Here is a 15,687-nt window from a genome sequence, read left to right as displayed (position 1 = left end):
GAGAACTTGTGGTCAATCCTCAAGAGGCGGGTGGACAAACAAAAACCCACAAATTCTGACAAACTCCAAGCATTGATTATGCAAGAATGGGCTGCCATCAGTCAGGATGTGGCCCAGAAGTTAATTGAAAGCATGCCAGGGCGGATTGCAGAGGTCTTGAAAAAGAAGGGTCAACACTGCAAATATTGACTCTTTGCATAAACTTAATGTAATTGTCAATAAAAGCCTTTGACACTTATGGAATGCTTGTAATTATCCTTCAGTATACCATAGTAACATCTGACAGAAATATCTAAAAACACTGATGCAGCAAACTTTGTGAAGACCAATACTTGTGTCATTCTCAAAACTTTTGACCACGACTGTACATGTAGGTAGGGGTAAAGTGACTATGCATGGGGGGGGGGGGGGGGGGGGGCTGTCAATGTAAATAGTCCGGGTGGCCCTTTGATTAATTGTTCAGCAGTCTTATGGCTTGGGGGTAGAAGCTCTTAAGGAGCCTTTTGGACCTAGACTTGGTGCTCAGGTACCACTTGCTGTGCGTTAGCAGAGATAACAGTCTATGACTTGGGTGACTGGAGTCTGACAATGTTTTGGGCCTTCCTCTGACACCACCTAGTATATAGGTCCTGGATGGCAGGAATCTTGGCCCCAGTGATGTACTGGGCTGTACGCACTACCCTCTGTAGCGCCTTACGGTCGGATGCAGAGCAGTTGCCATACCAGGCGGTGATGCAACCGGTCAGGATGCTCTCGATGGTGCAGCTGTATAACTTTTTGAGGATCTAAGGACCCATGCCAAATCCTTTCAGTCTCCTGAGGGGGAAAAGGTGTTGTCATGTCCTCTTCATGACTCTCTTGGTGTGTTTGGACCATGATAGTTTGTTGGTGATGTGGACACCAAAGAAATTGAAACTCTCGACCCGCTACACTACAGCCCTGTCAATGTGAATGGGGGCGTGTTCGGCCATCCTTTTCCTATTGTCCACGATCATCTCCTTTGTCTAGCTCACGTTGAGGGAGAGGTTGTTGTCCTGGCACCACACTGCCAGGTCTCTGACCTCCTCCCTATAGGCTGTCTCATCGTTGTTGGTGATCAGGCCTACCACCGTTGTGTTGTCAGCAAACTTAATGACGGTGTTGGAGTCGTGCTTGGCCACGCAGTCGCTGGAGTGGGTCTACTTCCTGTCTTAAGTTATTGGTGACCCAGCAAGAAACTTGGTTGCTGTCTGATGATGACACAAAGAAAAGAGTCCAATGGGATGCTTTTAAATTGTTTTGACCAAACGGAAATGTTCAAAATTAAGCCAGTAACCATTCTGGACATTTTAGCCAAAAACCTTGTTGCCTCTGCCAGGAGGCTGACACTTGGCAGCAAGTGGATCTTCCAGCAAGACAATAAACCCAAACACTAATCAAAATCCACAAAGAAATGGTTAATTGACTACAAATCAACATTTTGCAATGGCCATCTCAGTCTCCAGACTTTAACCCCATTGAAAACCTGTGGTTTGAATTCAAGAGGGCAGTCCATAAGAGCAGATGGGATATCAAGGAAATCAGGATATCAAGGATCTGGAAAGGTTCTGTACAGAGGAATGGTCTAAGATCCCTCCCCTACATTATTTCTAAACTCATAAAACATTTTAGAAAAAGGCTCAATGTCATTATCCTCGCAAGGGGAGAATGCTAGAGTACTGAAAACAGGTGTGTCAATAACCTTTACCCCTATCTATTTTAGATTTTTTTATATATCTTCTTAAACAAAATCTCTTTCTCTGAGCAACGTAATTCGCAAACAACGTACCACTGTATAGCCTCAAAACATAGTTAAAACTATAATTTTGACATCATGGATGGTCAGTCCTTGCATCCATAGCTCTGTCTATGAATTTGACAGTGGCTACATTTCTCCAGCCCCATCCCTCAGCTTTATTACATTTACATTTAAGTCATTTAGCAGACGCTCTTATCCAGAGCGACTTACAAATTGCTGCATTCACCCTATAGCCAGTGGGTTAACCACTTTACAAAAAATGTATATACCAAAATAGTGGCAGGGTACCTGCTTTGTTATAGTTTTAACTGCAGATTGCCCCTTTAAAGCTGTACTCACTCTAGTAAAGACAGTTTTTTGGGATTGGCATCTGCCATGTGATTATACCATATCCACTGTTTGCAGCTACAGTGCATTTATCAAATAACTGGGACATAGACTGAGACACCACAGACATGAGACTGAAACAAAAGGTACAATTTTCAGTAGTTTTATTGAAAAATGCCTCTTCTGTTTCAGAAATAAATAAGAAAATAAGGCTATGGAATTCACAATGTGCAGTTAAAACATGAAAAAGCAATTCTATGTCCATAGTCTTGCAAACAAATTACAACTGCATTTGGTATTGATACAAAATAATAACTATATTCTGATTTGTTTTTGTTTTTTTGAAATCCTAAATATACAACACAGACATGCAACTCCACCTTTGGGAAAAATCAGCTGTGAGTTGGTATTATAAAAAAAGATACTAATTGAAAGCCTGATTTAATAATAGCTGGGAATCTTTGGGAACCTTTAATGGAGCTGGAACCAGTAACCCTCTTTCTGATGAGGAGGGTGGCAAACTACATGATTTCAATAGAACAACAGAAATTTGCAATGAACTGTGAGGGACAGGGGTGATGTTGAGGGGTACAGAGACATACATATACCTTCCCCAACGTATTAGTGCATTAAACATTGGACTCTAACACTTAATGCAGTTATGTTACAAGCAGAAACATTTAAGGAAACAGTTAGCAAGCACACAGGTTTGTAATGAAATAATGTCTAGATTCATTATATTTTCCACTTAATCTTGCTAAACTTAACTCGTTTATGCGTAAAGATATGTTCAATAAAGCCAAGGGTATCAAACCCATAGATTTTATTCTCTGAATTTCACTTAATTTTCGCATGTAATAATGGAGATAAATTCAATATAACGATCCTTTGTTTTGTTTTTGTTTATGGTGCTATCCTCTCGGTATCGTCTCTTGATAGTGACCTCTTTCCTCTCTGGTTTCGTGAGTAACCAGGCGACTGTATTGCCTCAGATTCATCTTCCGGTTCTTCCTCAGGTATAGGGACTAGGTAGGTTTCAGGGTCGGACTCGTAGCCAGTGGCTAGAAACATTAGTTTGGCCAATCAAACAGGACTTTAGTCAACAGGCTGAGACTTGACATGCACAATGTACAACCTAAACGTTTGACTATGTCCTAAACATGAAAAATCAACCAAGGTATTCAATGTATGGACCTAAGAACTGTAATTTATCTTGTGTCTATGTTAGAGTGATTACATGCACTCCTGCACTTAATGTTATTGAGAAAAATTAACCATATTGAACACATACCTCAAATAAAGATAAATACCAATACAAGTAATAAAGCTGGAATTGAATTTGTAACAAAACACTATGACAACATTGCCACTAGTCTCTAGCTCTTTCCTTTATCATTTTCCTACTCCTAAAACCCACTGAGGTATTAGACAACAAATGTCCCTCAGCAAATGAACTAATATATATATATATATATATATATATATATATATATATATATATATATACAGTGAGGGAAAAAAGTATTTGATCCCCTGCTGATTTTGTACGTTTTCCCACTGACAAAGACATGATCAGTCTATAATTTTAATGGTAGGTTTATTTGAACAGTGAGAGACAGAAAAACAACAAAAAAATCCAGAAAAACGCATGTCAAATATGTTATAAATTGATTTGCATTTTAATGAGGGAAATAGGTATTTGACCCCTCTGCAAAACATGACTTAGTACTTGGTGGCAAAACCCTTGTTGGCAATCACAGAGATCAGACGTTTCTTGTAGTTGGCCACTAGGTTTGCACACATCTCAGGAGGGATTTTGTCCCACTCCTCTTTGCAGATCTTCTCCAAGTCATTAAGGTTTTGAGGCTGACGTTTGGCAACTCGAACCATTAGCTCCCTCCACAGATTTTCCATGGGATTAAGGTCTGGAGACTGGCTAGGCCACTCCAGGACCTTAATGTGCTTCTTCTTGAGCCACTCCTTTGTTGCATTGGCCGTGTGTTTTGGGTCATTGTCATCCTGGAATACCCATCCACGACCCATTTTCAATGCCCTGGCTGAGGGAAGGAGGTTCTCACCCAAGATTTGACGGTACATGGCCCCGTCCATCGTCCCTTTGATGCGATGAAGTTGTCCTGTCCCCTTAGCAGAAAAACACCCCCAAAGCATAATGTTTCCACCTCCATGTTTGACGGTGGGTATGGTGTTCTTGGGGTCATAGGCAGCATTCCTCCTCCTCCAAACACGGCGAGTTGAGTTGATGCCAAAGAGCTCAATTTTGGTCTCATCTGACCACAACACTTTCACCCAGTTCTCCTCTGAATCATTCAGATGTTCATTGGCAAACTTAAGACGGGCCTGTATATGTGCTTTCTTGAGCAGGGGGACCTTGCGGGCGCTGCAGGATTTCAGTCCTTCACGGCGTAGTGTGTTACCAATTGTTTTTTTGGTGACTATGGTCCCAGCTGCCTTGAGATCATTGACAAGATCCTCCCGTGTAGTTCTGGGCTGATTCCTCACCGTTCTCATGATCATTGCAACTCCACGAGGTGAGATCTTGCATGGAGCCCCAGGCCGAGGGAGATTGACAGTTATTTTGTGTTTCTTCCATTTGCGAATAATCGCACCAACTGTTGTCACCTTCTCACCAAGCTGCTTGGCGATGGTCTTGTAGCCCCTTCCAGCCTTGTGTAGGTCTACAATCTTGTCCCTGACATCCTTGGAGAGCTCTTTGGTCTTGGCCATGGTGGAGAGTTTGGAATCTGATTGATTGATTGCTTCTGTGGACAGGTGTCTTTTATACAGGTAACAAACTGAGATTAGGAGCACTCCCTTTAAGAGCGTGCTCCTAATCTCAGCTCGTTACCTGTATGAAAGACTCATGGGAGCCAGAAATCTTTCTGATTGAGAGGGGGTCAAATACTTATTTCCCTCATTAAAATGCAAATGAATTTATAACATTATTGACATGCGTTTTTCTTTTTTGTTGCTATTCTGTCTCTCACTGTTCAAATAAACCTACCATTAAAATTATAGACTAATAATTTCTTTGTCAGTGGGCAAATGTACAAAATCAGCAGGGGATCAAATACTTTTTTTCCTCACTGTATATATACACACACTACCGTTCCAAAGTTTGGGGTCACTTAGAAATGTCCTTGTTTTCGAAAGAAAAGCAATTTTTTGGTCCATTAAAATAACATCAAATTGATCAGAAATACAGTGTAGACATTGTTAATGTTGTAAATGGCTGTTGTAGCTGGAAACGGCTGATCTTTAATGGAATATTATACAGGAGTAGGCCTCCTGTAGCTCAGTTGGTAGAGCATGGCCCTTGCAACACCAGGGCTGTGGGTTCAATTCCCACGGGGGGCCAGTATGAAAAATGTATGCACTCACTAACTGTAAGTTGCTCTGGATAAGAGCGTCTGCTAAATGACTAAAATGTAAAAATGAATATCTACATAGGTGTACAGAGGCCCATTATCAGCAACCATCAGTCCTGTGATCCAATGGCACGTTGTGTTTGCTAATCTAACTTTATCATTTTAAAAAGCTAATTGATCATTAGAAAACCCTTTTGCAATTATGGTAGCACAGCTGAAAACTGCTGTGCTGATTACAGAAGCAACAAAACTGGCCTTCTTGAGACTAGTTGAGTATCTGCCATATCTCAGACTGGCCAATAAATAACCCGCTTTTTCGAAAGAAAATAGCTTTTCTTTCGAAAAAAACAAGGACATTTCTAAGTGACCCCAAACTGTTGAACGGTATTGTATGTACAGTGCCTTCGGAAAGTATTCACACCCCTTCACTTTTTCCACATTTTGTTACTTTACAGCCTTATTCTAAAATTGATTAAATATATATTTTTTTCGTCAATCTACACACAATACCTCATAATGACAAACCGAAAACAGGTTTTTAGACATTTTAGCAAATTTATTAAAAATTAAAAACAGAAATACCTTATTTACGTTAGTATTCAGACCCTTTGCTATGAGAATCGAAATTGAGCTCAGGTGCATCCTTTTTCCATCGATCATCCTTGAGATGTTTCTACAACTTGATTGGAATCCACCTGTGGTAAATTCAATCTAAAAACCTATTTTTGCTTTGTCATTATGGGGTATTTTGTGTAGATTGATGAGGGGAAAAAACAATTGAATCCATTTTAGAATAAGGCTGTAACGTAACAAAATGTGGAAAAAGTCAAGGGGTCTGAGTACTTTCTGAATGCACTGTAAATATATATAGAAGAAAATGGCAGGAAAATAACATTTAGCATAGATTAGGCAAACATACAAAGAACATCATGATTAAATGTACAAATGTCACATGCTTCGGTTTGGACCGGAGCACAAGCTGTGTAAATCACAGGCCTCATACTGTAATAAAACAGAGGTTATGTTGGCAGTAAGTCAGTAAGAAGCGGGTTATAAGGCACAAGCTCAATAAAGATATTAACTGGTTTTAGTGGATTGTGTGGTTCAAACATCATTTACAAGGCACAATTAGTCTATTTACAGATATCACCTCTACGTCAACATGTTAACACTTGTTCTTTTGTTATGAGATCCACTTTGTTAGTAGTTTTTGGTTTGTTTGTTTATTACAAGCTCCTTCCCGCGTAGAGAAGCACGCTCTCTCTGTTTGCTGGGGTTTGGTTCAAGATGCAAACAGGCCAGTAGGGTTGCCATCCCTGCAGCTTGTCTGATAGTAGCTGTGAAGTGGTGTTAGTGCCAGTCCACTCCTTTCTGTCTCGTTTTTGGGTTTTTAACGTCGTTCATTAGTTATGTCCCCGGTGGTTACCCTTAAGGGCTCATTAGCCAGTGAGCTAACATCTCAGAAACAGGACTGTAAGCAGCACAGGCAGCATAGAGTGTTTACTAGGACCGACCTGAAAACAGTTCAAACAGGGGGTTAGATCTCTCTGTTGCAGAAAGTTATTTGCCATTTCTATTTCTACTTGGCAGTGTTTAACATGCTATTATGAATATCCACTCTATAACAAACATATTGAGACCTTGGAAGTAAAGGGTTCATAATGTTGTCAAAAGTGGGTTGTGGGGACAAAAATAAGTCCACTGGTCAATTTGCATAAAGTTTTGTTTACAACGGCATTTTGTTTAGAACCCTTGAAACCCATGTCTCCATACATTGAACCAGAGCAGAAAGTATAAAGTTGTAAATAAATTAGTGTGCATACGTTCCATTCACTATGCATTCAGCTATCCTGCCATGCAGATTGGGATTCAGTCAGTCGTGGACATACCTGGGTAACCTTGTCCATTGTAAGGAATGCCAACACACTGGGAGGAGTCACAGTAGCCAGGGGGCCCAGGTGGTCCCCTCACTCCTGGGGTTCCCTGGCGACCAGGAGGGCCCCGAGGCCCAGTAGAGCCCGTAGTACCTGTGGCGCCGGTTCGAGCCTCGCCTGGTGGCCCTGGGAGTAGGGAGAGTGAGGTGGGGTATGGAAAATAATTCAGGAATAGTCAGACTCAGAATGAAAACTCCCTGACATCACCCTTAAATCCCAACTGGAAGTGGAGGGGGGACTATTGGTTTCTACCACTGTAATTTCAATATTTAGACGGCTCAATTAAAAGTCTGATAAAAAGTGAGCCAGTCAGGGCTCTGGGGAGTTACCCCCTGCCCCAGTCTGTCTAGACAGTACAAACAAAGGATGGAATTTCCTCCACTCTCTCACTCTCTCTTGCTCTTTGCTCTCTTAAGTGAGCACATGTGTTGTCAATGAAGGAGCCACCAAAGCAACGCTCATTGTACAACAATCTGATTCTCCCACTCAACAATGAGTCATCATCGCTAGCTAACTAGCTTCCTCCTACAGGAGTTTAGTAGTGTCTTACTTCATTCAGAGAAACAGACTTGGCAGTGTTCGATAGGACGGGGGAAGTAGACATCATGTATAGCCTGATATTTCCACTAGCCCCCCTACCCCTTGTGATAGGAAAGCTTCTAGGGACTCAGGGCCTTCACATGCTGAATATCAATTAAAGGTGGATGTTATGTTAAAGGGACCTCCATGAAGACAGCATAATATCAACAGTGAATAAGACGGCTATTAGAGACTAATCCTCAGCCATTTCTAGAATGGGTTTGGGATCACTGATGAATGAGAGGTTGGGGTAACATTGTTTTGATAAGAGAAGATAGCAGCTATAATGCATAATGTTACATCCTTCATCCAGAAATAGACCTTGGCTCTCAATTCCTTTGATGTATTGTATGTTGATCAAGAGGAACTTTAAGTCCCATGGCAAATGTGTGAACACATCTGTGTGGACCAATCCTGTGAAAAATAAGCATAAATTCTCTCTAGAAAGGAGAAGTGTTTTGCTGGGAATTCGTTTGACCGTTCACTAAGAATTTATGAAGCACAGCTGCCCAAACGAAGGTTCATGAGACACATCTAGGTAAATCTTGGCCTGCCCCTCGGGTCTGTCATTTATATTGCACTGGGAGAAGTTCTAAAAGTCACAAAGAGAGGTCCAAGGATAGGATGTAGAAAAAAATGGCTACCATGGTGAAACAAGTTAAGAACTGTAGATCAGGAAGTAGTGATTAGGAACCTTCTGTCTCCAGCTGTTGAGCACAACCATTTACAGTTAGTATGCAGGAAGATTCTTATGTTCCATACCTTGTTGTTAAGGTATATGAGGCAAATTACAGAGTCAGGGGCTTCCGTTAATGGTCTCTGTTTTCTTGTGAGACGGGAGACCTTGGCAGAGGCATACAGTGAGGGAAAAAAGTATTTGATCCCCTGCTGATTTTGTACGTTTGCCCACTGACAAAGAAATTATCAGTCTATAATTTGAATGGTAGTTTAATTTGAACAGTGAGAGAAAGAATAACAACAACAAAATCCAGAAAAACGCATGTCAAAAATGTTATAAATTGATTTGCATTTTAATGAGGGAAATAAGTATTTGACCCCCCTCTCAATCAGAAAGATTTCTGGCTCCCAGGTGTCTTTTATACAGGTAACGAGCTGAGATTAGGAGCACACTCTTAAAGGGAGTGCTCCTAATCTCATTTTGTTACCTGTATAAAAGACACCTCTCCACAGAAGCAATCAATCAGATTCCAAACTCTCCACCATGGCCAAGACCAAAGAGCTCTCCAAGGATGTCAGGGGACAAGATTGTAGACCTACACAAGGCTGGAATGGGCTACAAGACCATCGCCAAGCAGCTTGGTGAGAAGGTGACAACAGTTGGTGCGATTATTCGCAAATGGAAGAAATACAAAATAACTGTCAATCTCCCTCGGCCTGGGGCTCCATGCAATATCTCACCTCGTGGAGTTGCAATGATCATGAGAACGGTGAGGAATCAGCCCAGAACTACACGGGAGGATCTTGTCAATGATCTCAAGGCAGTTGGGACCATAGTCACCAAGAAAACAATTGGTAACACACTACGCCGTGAAGGACTGAAATCCTGCAGCACCCGCAAGGTCCCCCTGCTCAAGAAAGCACATATACAGGGCCATCTGAAGTTTGCCAATGAACATCTGAATGATTCAGAGGAGAACTGGGTGAAAGTGTTGTGGTCAGATGAGACCAAAATGGAGCTCTTTGGCATCAACTCAACTCGCCGTGTTTGGAGGAGGAGGAATGCTGCCTATGACCCCAAGAACACCATCCCCACCGTCAAACATAGAGGTGTAAACATTATGCTTTGGGGGTGTTTTTCTGCTAAGGGGACAGGACAACTTCATCGCATCAAAGGGACGATGGACGGGGCCATGTACTGTCAAATCTTGGGTGAGAACCTCCTTCCCTCAGCCAGGGCATTGAAAATGGGTCGTGGATGGGTATTCCAGCATGACAATGACCCAAAACACACAGCCAAGGCAACAAAGGAGTGGCTCAAGAAGAAGCACATTAAGGTCCTGGAGTGGCCTAGCCAGTCTCCAGACCTTAATCCCATAGAAAATCTGTGGAGGGAGCTGAAGGTTCGAGTTGCCAAACGTCAGCCTCGAAACCTTAATGACTTGGAGAAGATCTGCAAAGAGGAGTGGGACAAAATCCCTCCTGAGATGTGTGCAAACCTGTTGGCCAACTACAAGAAACGTCTGACCTCTGTGATTGCCAACAAGGGTTTTGCCACCAAGTACTAAGTCATGTTTTGCAGAGGGGTCAAATACTTATTTCCCTCATTAAAATGCAAATCAATTTATAACATTTTTGACAGGCGTTTTTCTGGATGTTTTTGTTGTTATTCTGTCTCTCACTGTTCAAATAAACCTACCATTAAAATTATAGACTGATCATGTCTTTGTCAGTGGGCAAATGTACAAAATCAGCAGGGGATCAAATACTTTTTTCCCTCACTGTAGCTGTGAAATGGGTTATTGTACATGAGAAGTGAGGAGTGATGGCCGAGATCTTACCAGGGGGACCACTGAGTCCTCTCTGTCCTCTCTGTCCTGTTCCAGGGGATCCTCTCTCTCCCTTCTCTCCTGGCATCCCTGCAACAGCACAATCAGATACACAGGCAACAGGTTATTAGCAATGACAAAAGGTCACATTGTACAGCCCCATGTATCTGTCAAATAAAATATTTAAAAACCACAAATGAGCATGTCTGAGGATGGAGTAAATTGTAGCATGGATCAGATTTACTGTAGGAAGTGAAGCCTATTCCCCCTCAGGAGACTGAAAAGATTTGGCATGGGTCCTCAGATCCTCAAAAAGTTATACAGCTGCACCATCGAGAGCATCCTGACTGGTTGCATCACTGCCTGGTATGGCAACTGCTACAGAGGGTAGTGCGTACGGCCCAGTACATCACTGGGGTCAAGCTTCCTGCCATCCAGGACCTCTATACCAGGCGGTGTCAGAGGAAGGCCCTCAAAATTGTCAAAGACTCCAGCCACGCTAATCATAAACTGTTCTCTCTGCTACCGCACGGCAAGCGGAACAGGAGCACCAAGTCTAGGTCCAAAAGGCTTCTCAACAGCTTCTACCCCCAAACCATAAGACTCCTGAACAGCTAATCATGGCTACCCAGACTATTTGCACTGCCCCCCATCCCCACCCCATCTTTTTACGCTGCTGCTACTCTGTTAATTATTTATGCATAGTCACTTTAACTATACCCACATGTACATATTACCTCAACTACCTCAACTAGCCGGTGCCCCCGCACATTGACTCTGCACCGGTACCCCCCTGTATATAGCCTCCCTACTGTTATTTTATTTTACTTCTGCTCTTTTTTTCTCAACACTTTTTTGTTGTTGTTGTTAAATTTCACTTTTTATTAAAAAATAAATGCATTGTTGGTTAAGGGCTGTAAGTAAGCATTTCACGGTAATGTCTACACCTGTTGTATTCGGCGCATGTGGCAAATAAAAATTGATTTGATGGCAGATGACCATCAATTATTTACATGATGTCATGAACTCTATATTTTTAGACTAGATGTGGTTATGCACAATTGCTTGCAATCGAAACTGCCATTTGATCTTTGTGCTCCTGTCATTATTTAATTGTACCATTGTTGTAAAAGTTGCAATGCTACTCCAGGCTCAAAGAACAGACCAACCGTTATCCTAGGATGTTACATAGGATAAACAAGAGGACCGTGTCCTGTCATAACTTAAAGTTTTGCATCTCTGATAGGTTGTAATTTACTTTCTAGCCATACAAAAACAAACAGGAAGTAATAAAACAGGCCAAAAAACATAAACACATAAACGGCACACTATCACAATCACCTCTCTCTCCTTGGTTTCCAGGTAAGCCGGGGTTTCCAGGGAAACCGTTTCGGCCAGTCTGTCCAGGTTCTCCACGAGGACCCGTGTTGCCTGCGGGACCAGGGGGGCCTGCAGGGCCCGGGTTGTTGCTAGAGTAACCGGTGGGGATCTGGTTGATCATATTATTAATTCTGCTCATTTGACCTGAGAGGAATTAATGAAGATATGATCAAGGCACATCGCAAAATCACATAGATGGTTTATTTGTGTACATTGTATGTGTGTGTAGGTGTACCCAACCAATGCTAGTTTATGAAGGTCTAGATAGGAACTCACTATTCACAAGCTGTTCACAAACTTGTCTGGCAATGGAGCGCATCAGATTCTGAGATGCAAAGTCTCCCTGGAAAACAAACACATTTTGGTGAGACAAGGTTATGCTACTCTGAGAAGTTATGAAGTGACTAAAGCAGGGGTCGACTACAGGTGTCCGGCTGGGCAAAACAAAAGCACCTCCCAACGTTTTTAGGATTTTAGTTTTTGGTCAAAATATGACTAAAATCACCAGGAATTCAGCTAAAAATGAGTTTCATTTAGGAAATCTGTTCACCAAGTATTCCCACTAATAAAAAAAGAGATGTGATCGTATCTCCATGTAATTAAGGTATAAAATGGTTGTTATTTTCAAATACAACCTATTTTGGGCCTTAGTTGTGGTCAATTTGCAGTATACAAATTATTATACTTATGTTCCAGCCCACTGAACATCGGCTCTGACAAAAAATCAGCCCGCGGCTGAATCTAGTTGCCTAGCCCTGGACTAAAGGATACAGTACATACCCTCTCTCCCTTTTCTCCTTTTATTCCAGCCAATCCCTGTGAAAAAGAGGAAACATGGATGTTCTCAATAACAAGAATGCCATTCATTTGTATGAGATTTGCAACAAAGCACCACAAATACACTATGAAATAGGAAGTTGGTTAACGTTTTCCAATTTAATCGAATGAGGTGGGATGATTGAAGACACTCTTTGAAGAGGTAGAATTTCAGATGTTTTTGGAAGATGGCTAGGGGCTCTGCTGACCTTGATGAAACATACATCATCACCATATGACCCCTTGTATTTGTACATACTGGGTTTCCTGTGTCTCCTGGTTTTCCTGGGCTTCCTGTGTTTCCTGGTGAACCCGGAGATCCTGGACTTCCCTGGATGATGAGAAGATGGACAGCGTTATTGTTACATCATCTTACCAAAGTTACCCAGCAGTAAACATAAGGACAACAACCACTCCTGGTCTCAGTTAAATAGCCTGTTGTATAATAGGGACCAGCCCTATACTGAGATGTACATCCACAGTCAAGGCACCACTTGGTATACTGTGCCAAGAACATATAAAGGACAACGCCACCCAAAAACTATATTTTGGTATTCGTTTCATTATCGGCTGTATTTCCATACTTTGAAAGTTATATATCTTGAAAACTTGATTGCAGACAAGCAAAACATTTTGGGACTATATCAACAATGGAATAATGAAACAGATAGATGTGGAATTTTCCTTTAAGTGGGTAGAAACACTCCCAACAGGGATGGGATGCTTAATGGACCTCAGAGCAGACCGAATGGTAAAGTAGGCTATATATGAATGGCATGCTGGCCCTCTGCCTATTGGTATGGTGTGGCCATTAACTAGAGGCAGGCCTCAATCATAGTAGAGAGAATGAGATGCATGCTTTATCCTTATTACTGACTGAAGGACTGAGTTTGTCTGTGTTTTGACCACGTCTCCTAGCTACAGTACTCACCATCGGTCCTGTTGGACCTCTAGGTCCCGATGGTCCTTCCTTCCCTGGTGGTCCCTGGGAAGAGAAGATAGCCAATCACAAACAGGCAGCAATAACAGTTGGCATTAAGTTGTTTTTGTGTTAAAGGTATGTTGTCAACATTAACTTTATTTCTGTATATATGTACTGTACGTTTTATGGTGCTGTAAAACTGGTGGTGCTTCCAAGAGATGGGACTAAAAAAATTCAGTGAAATAAACCAGGACCTCTCTAATCTCTGTAGTGTGTTATACTGCGCCATTCTAATGGAGCCCAACGACATCATCTGACATGCACCAGAATACTAGGAGCACACAACAGTTTAGCTGCACACGTTGAGTTAAGTAGGTGATCACATGCACACGTGCTTAAGTAGGTGCTGGCTAGATTCATGGCCTTTCAACAGGGCCTGTACACTGAGCAGCTCTGTGTAGAGCCCCAGAGAGGCTGATCTTACCCTCACTCCACCTGGTCCAACAGGACCCATAGGACCAGCAGCACCAGCAGAACCCTGCAGGAACACAACACACTCAATCAAACTCTGATAACCAGTAATAACACACACATCGGACCAAATGGCCCAAAATTGCCTTTTCATATTGCCAGAAATGACACTTACTAGTTTTACTCTGTAATAACTGGTCTCTAGTTTCCTTGTGATTTAGTGAGAAAATGATAGACTTCTCTGATGCAACTTAGTGCCAGTACATTAGGATACTTGATTTGGGTTGTTGAAATGCATGTTGTTAGCAGGAGCTTTCGACAGCCAAGGCTGCTATAGTCATAACATCTTAATGCGATGAGAGATTCTCAATGAAATTATTCTCAAGTATTATTAACATCACAGGGTAATTGTTAGGATTCAGGGGCGTCTCATATTCCCAAAGTAAAGTCGTCCTTGATGGGGGTGAGTGATTCTCAACTAAATGATGCTCATTATTGACGTCACAGGATAATCCCTCCAATCTTTGAAATCCAGGGGCCGGTCATTCAGCACTGGGGAAAGGGTTCTACATGGAACCAAATAGGGTTCTTCAAATGGTTATCCTATGGGGACAGCCGAATAACCCTTTTAGGTTCTAGATAGCACCTTTTTTTCTAGGAGTGTAGTCTACAATTCCCTTTTTTTAGCCATGACTATAGGGTTTACAGTATAGGGTTTACAGTATAGGGTTTACAGTTGCAGGACAGTAGTGGAACATGTACAGTCGTGGTCAAAAGTTTTGAGAATGACACAAGTATTGGTCTTCACAAAGTTCGCTGCTTCAGTGTTATGAGATATTTTTGTCAGATTTTACTATGGAATACTGAAGTATAATTACAAGCATTCCATAAGTGTCAAAGGCTTTTATTGACAATTACATTAAGTTTATGCAAAGAGTCAATATTTGCAGTGTTGACCCTTCTTTTTCAAGACCTTTGCAATCCGCCCTGGCATGCTGTCAATTAACTTCTGGGCCACATCCTGACTGATGGCAGCCCATTCTTGCATAATCAATGCTTGGAGTTTGTCAGAATTTGTGGGTTTTTGTTTGTCCACCTGCCTCTTGAGGATCGACCACAAGTTCTCAATGGGATTATGGTCTGGGGTGTTTCCTGGCCAAAATGTAGATGTTTTGTTCCCCGAGCCACATAGTTATCACTTTTGCCTTATGGCAAGGTGCTCCATCATGTTGGAAAAGGCATTGGTTGTCACCAAACTGTTCTTGGTTCTTGGATGGTTGGGAGAAGTTGCTTTCGGAGGATGTGTTGGTACCATTCTTTATTCATGGTTGTGTTCTTAGGCAACATTGTGAGTGAGCCCACTCCCTTGGCTGAGAAGCAACCCCACACATGAATGGTCTCAGGATGCTTTACTGTTGGCATGACACAGGACTGATGGTAGCGCTCACCTTGTCTTCCCCTGGACAAGGTGTTTTCCGGATGCCCCAAACAATCGGAAAGGGGATTCATCAGAGAAAATGACTTTACCCCAGTCCTCAGCAATCCAATCCCTGTACCCTTTGCAGAATATCCGTCTGTCCCTGATGTT

General features: G+C 42.0%; 2 protein-coding genes across 2 annotated transcripts in view; both read right to left on the bottom strand.

The window, feature by feature from the left end:
* Positions 1-5,092: 5,092 nt before the first annotated feature.
* LOC311145529 (uncharacterized protein) lies at positions 5,093-14,166 on the bottom strand. The gene is made up of 9 exons (XM_084181794.1): positions 14,113-14,166; positions 13,638-13,691; positions 12,966-13,037; positions 12,671-12,706; positions 12,167-12,233; positions 11,852-12,034; positions 10,523-10,600; positions 7,380-7,550; positions 5,093-7,004 (listed from the first exon to the last, which is right to left on the bottom strand). The coding sequence occupies exons 1-9, from the start codon at positions 14,140-14,142 to the stop codon at positions 6,994-6,996; spliced, it is 702 nt and encodes a 233-aa protein (XP_084037920.1). The 5' UTR covers positions 14,143-14,166; the 3' UTR covers positions 5,093-6,993.
* A 475-nt stretch (positions 14,167-14,641) lies between these two features.
* Positions 14,642-15,687, bottom strand: part of LOC311145332 (collagen alpha-1(XII) chain-like) — a gene marked incomplete at both ends in the record, with an annotated part of 7,384 nt that continues 6,338 nt past the window's right edge. The window contains one exon of the mRNA XM_084181562.1: positions 14,642-14,665. Coding sequence (XP_084037688.1) covers positions 14,642-14,665 — 24 coding nt within the window. The remainder of the gene's footprint in view (positions 14,666-15,687) is intronic.

The sequence above is a fragment of the Coregonus lavaretus genome, assembly GCF_964263955.1.
Source record: "Coregonus lavaretus genome assembly, chromosome: 18".
Lineage (NCBI taxonomy): Eukaryota > Metazoa > Chordata > Actinopteri > Salmoniformes > Salmonidae > Coregonus > Coregonus lavaretus.
Note: the sequence above shows the minus strand (reverse complement) of the source record. Positions and strands in the feature narration are given on the sequence as shown.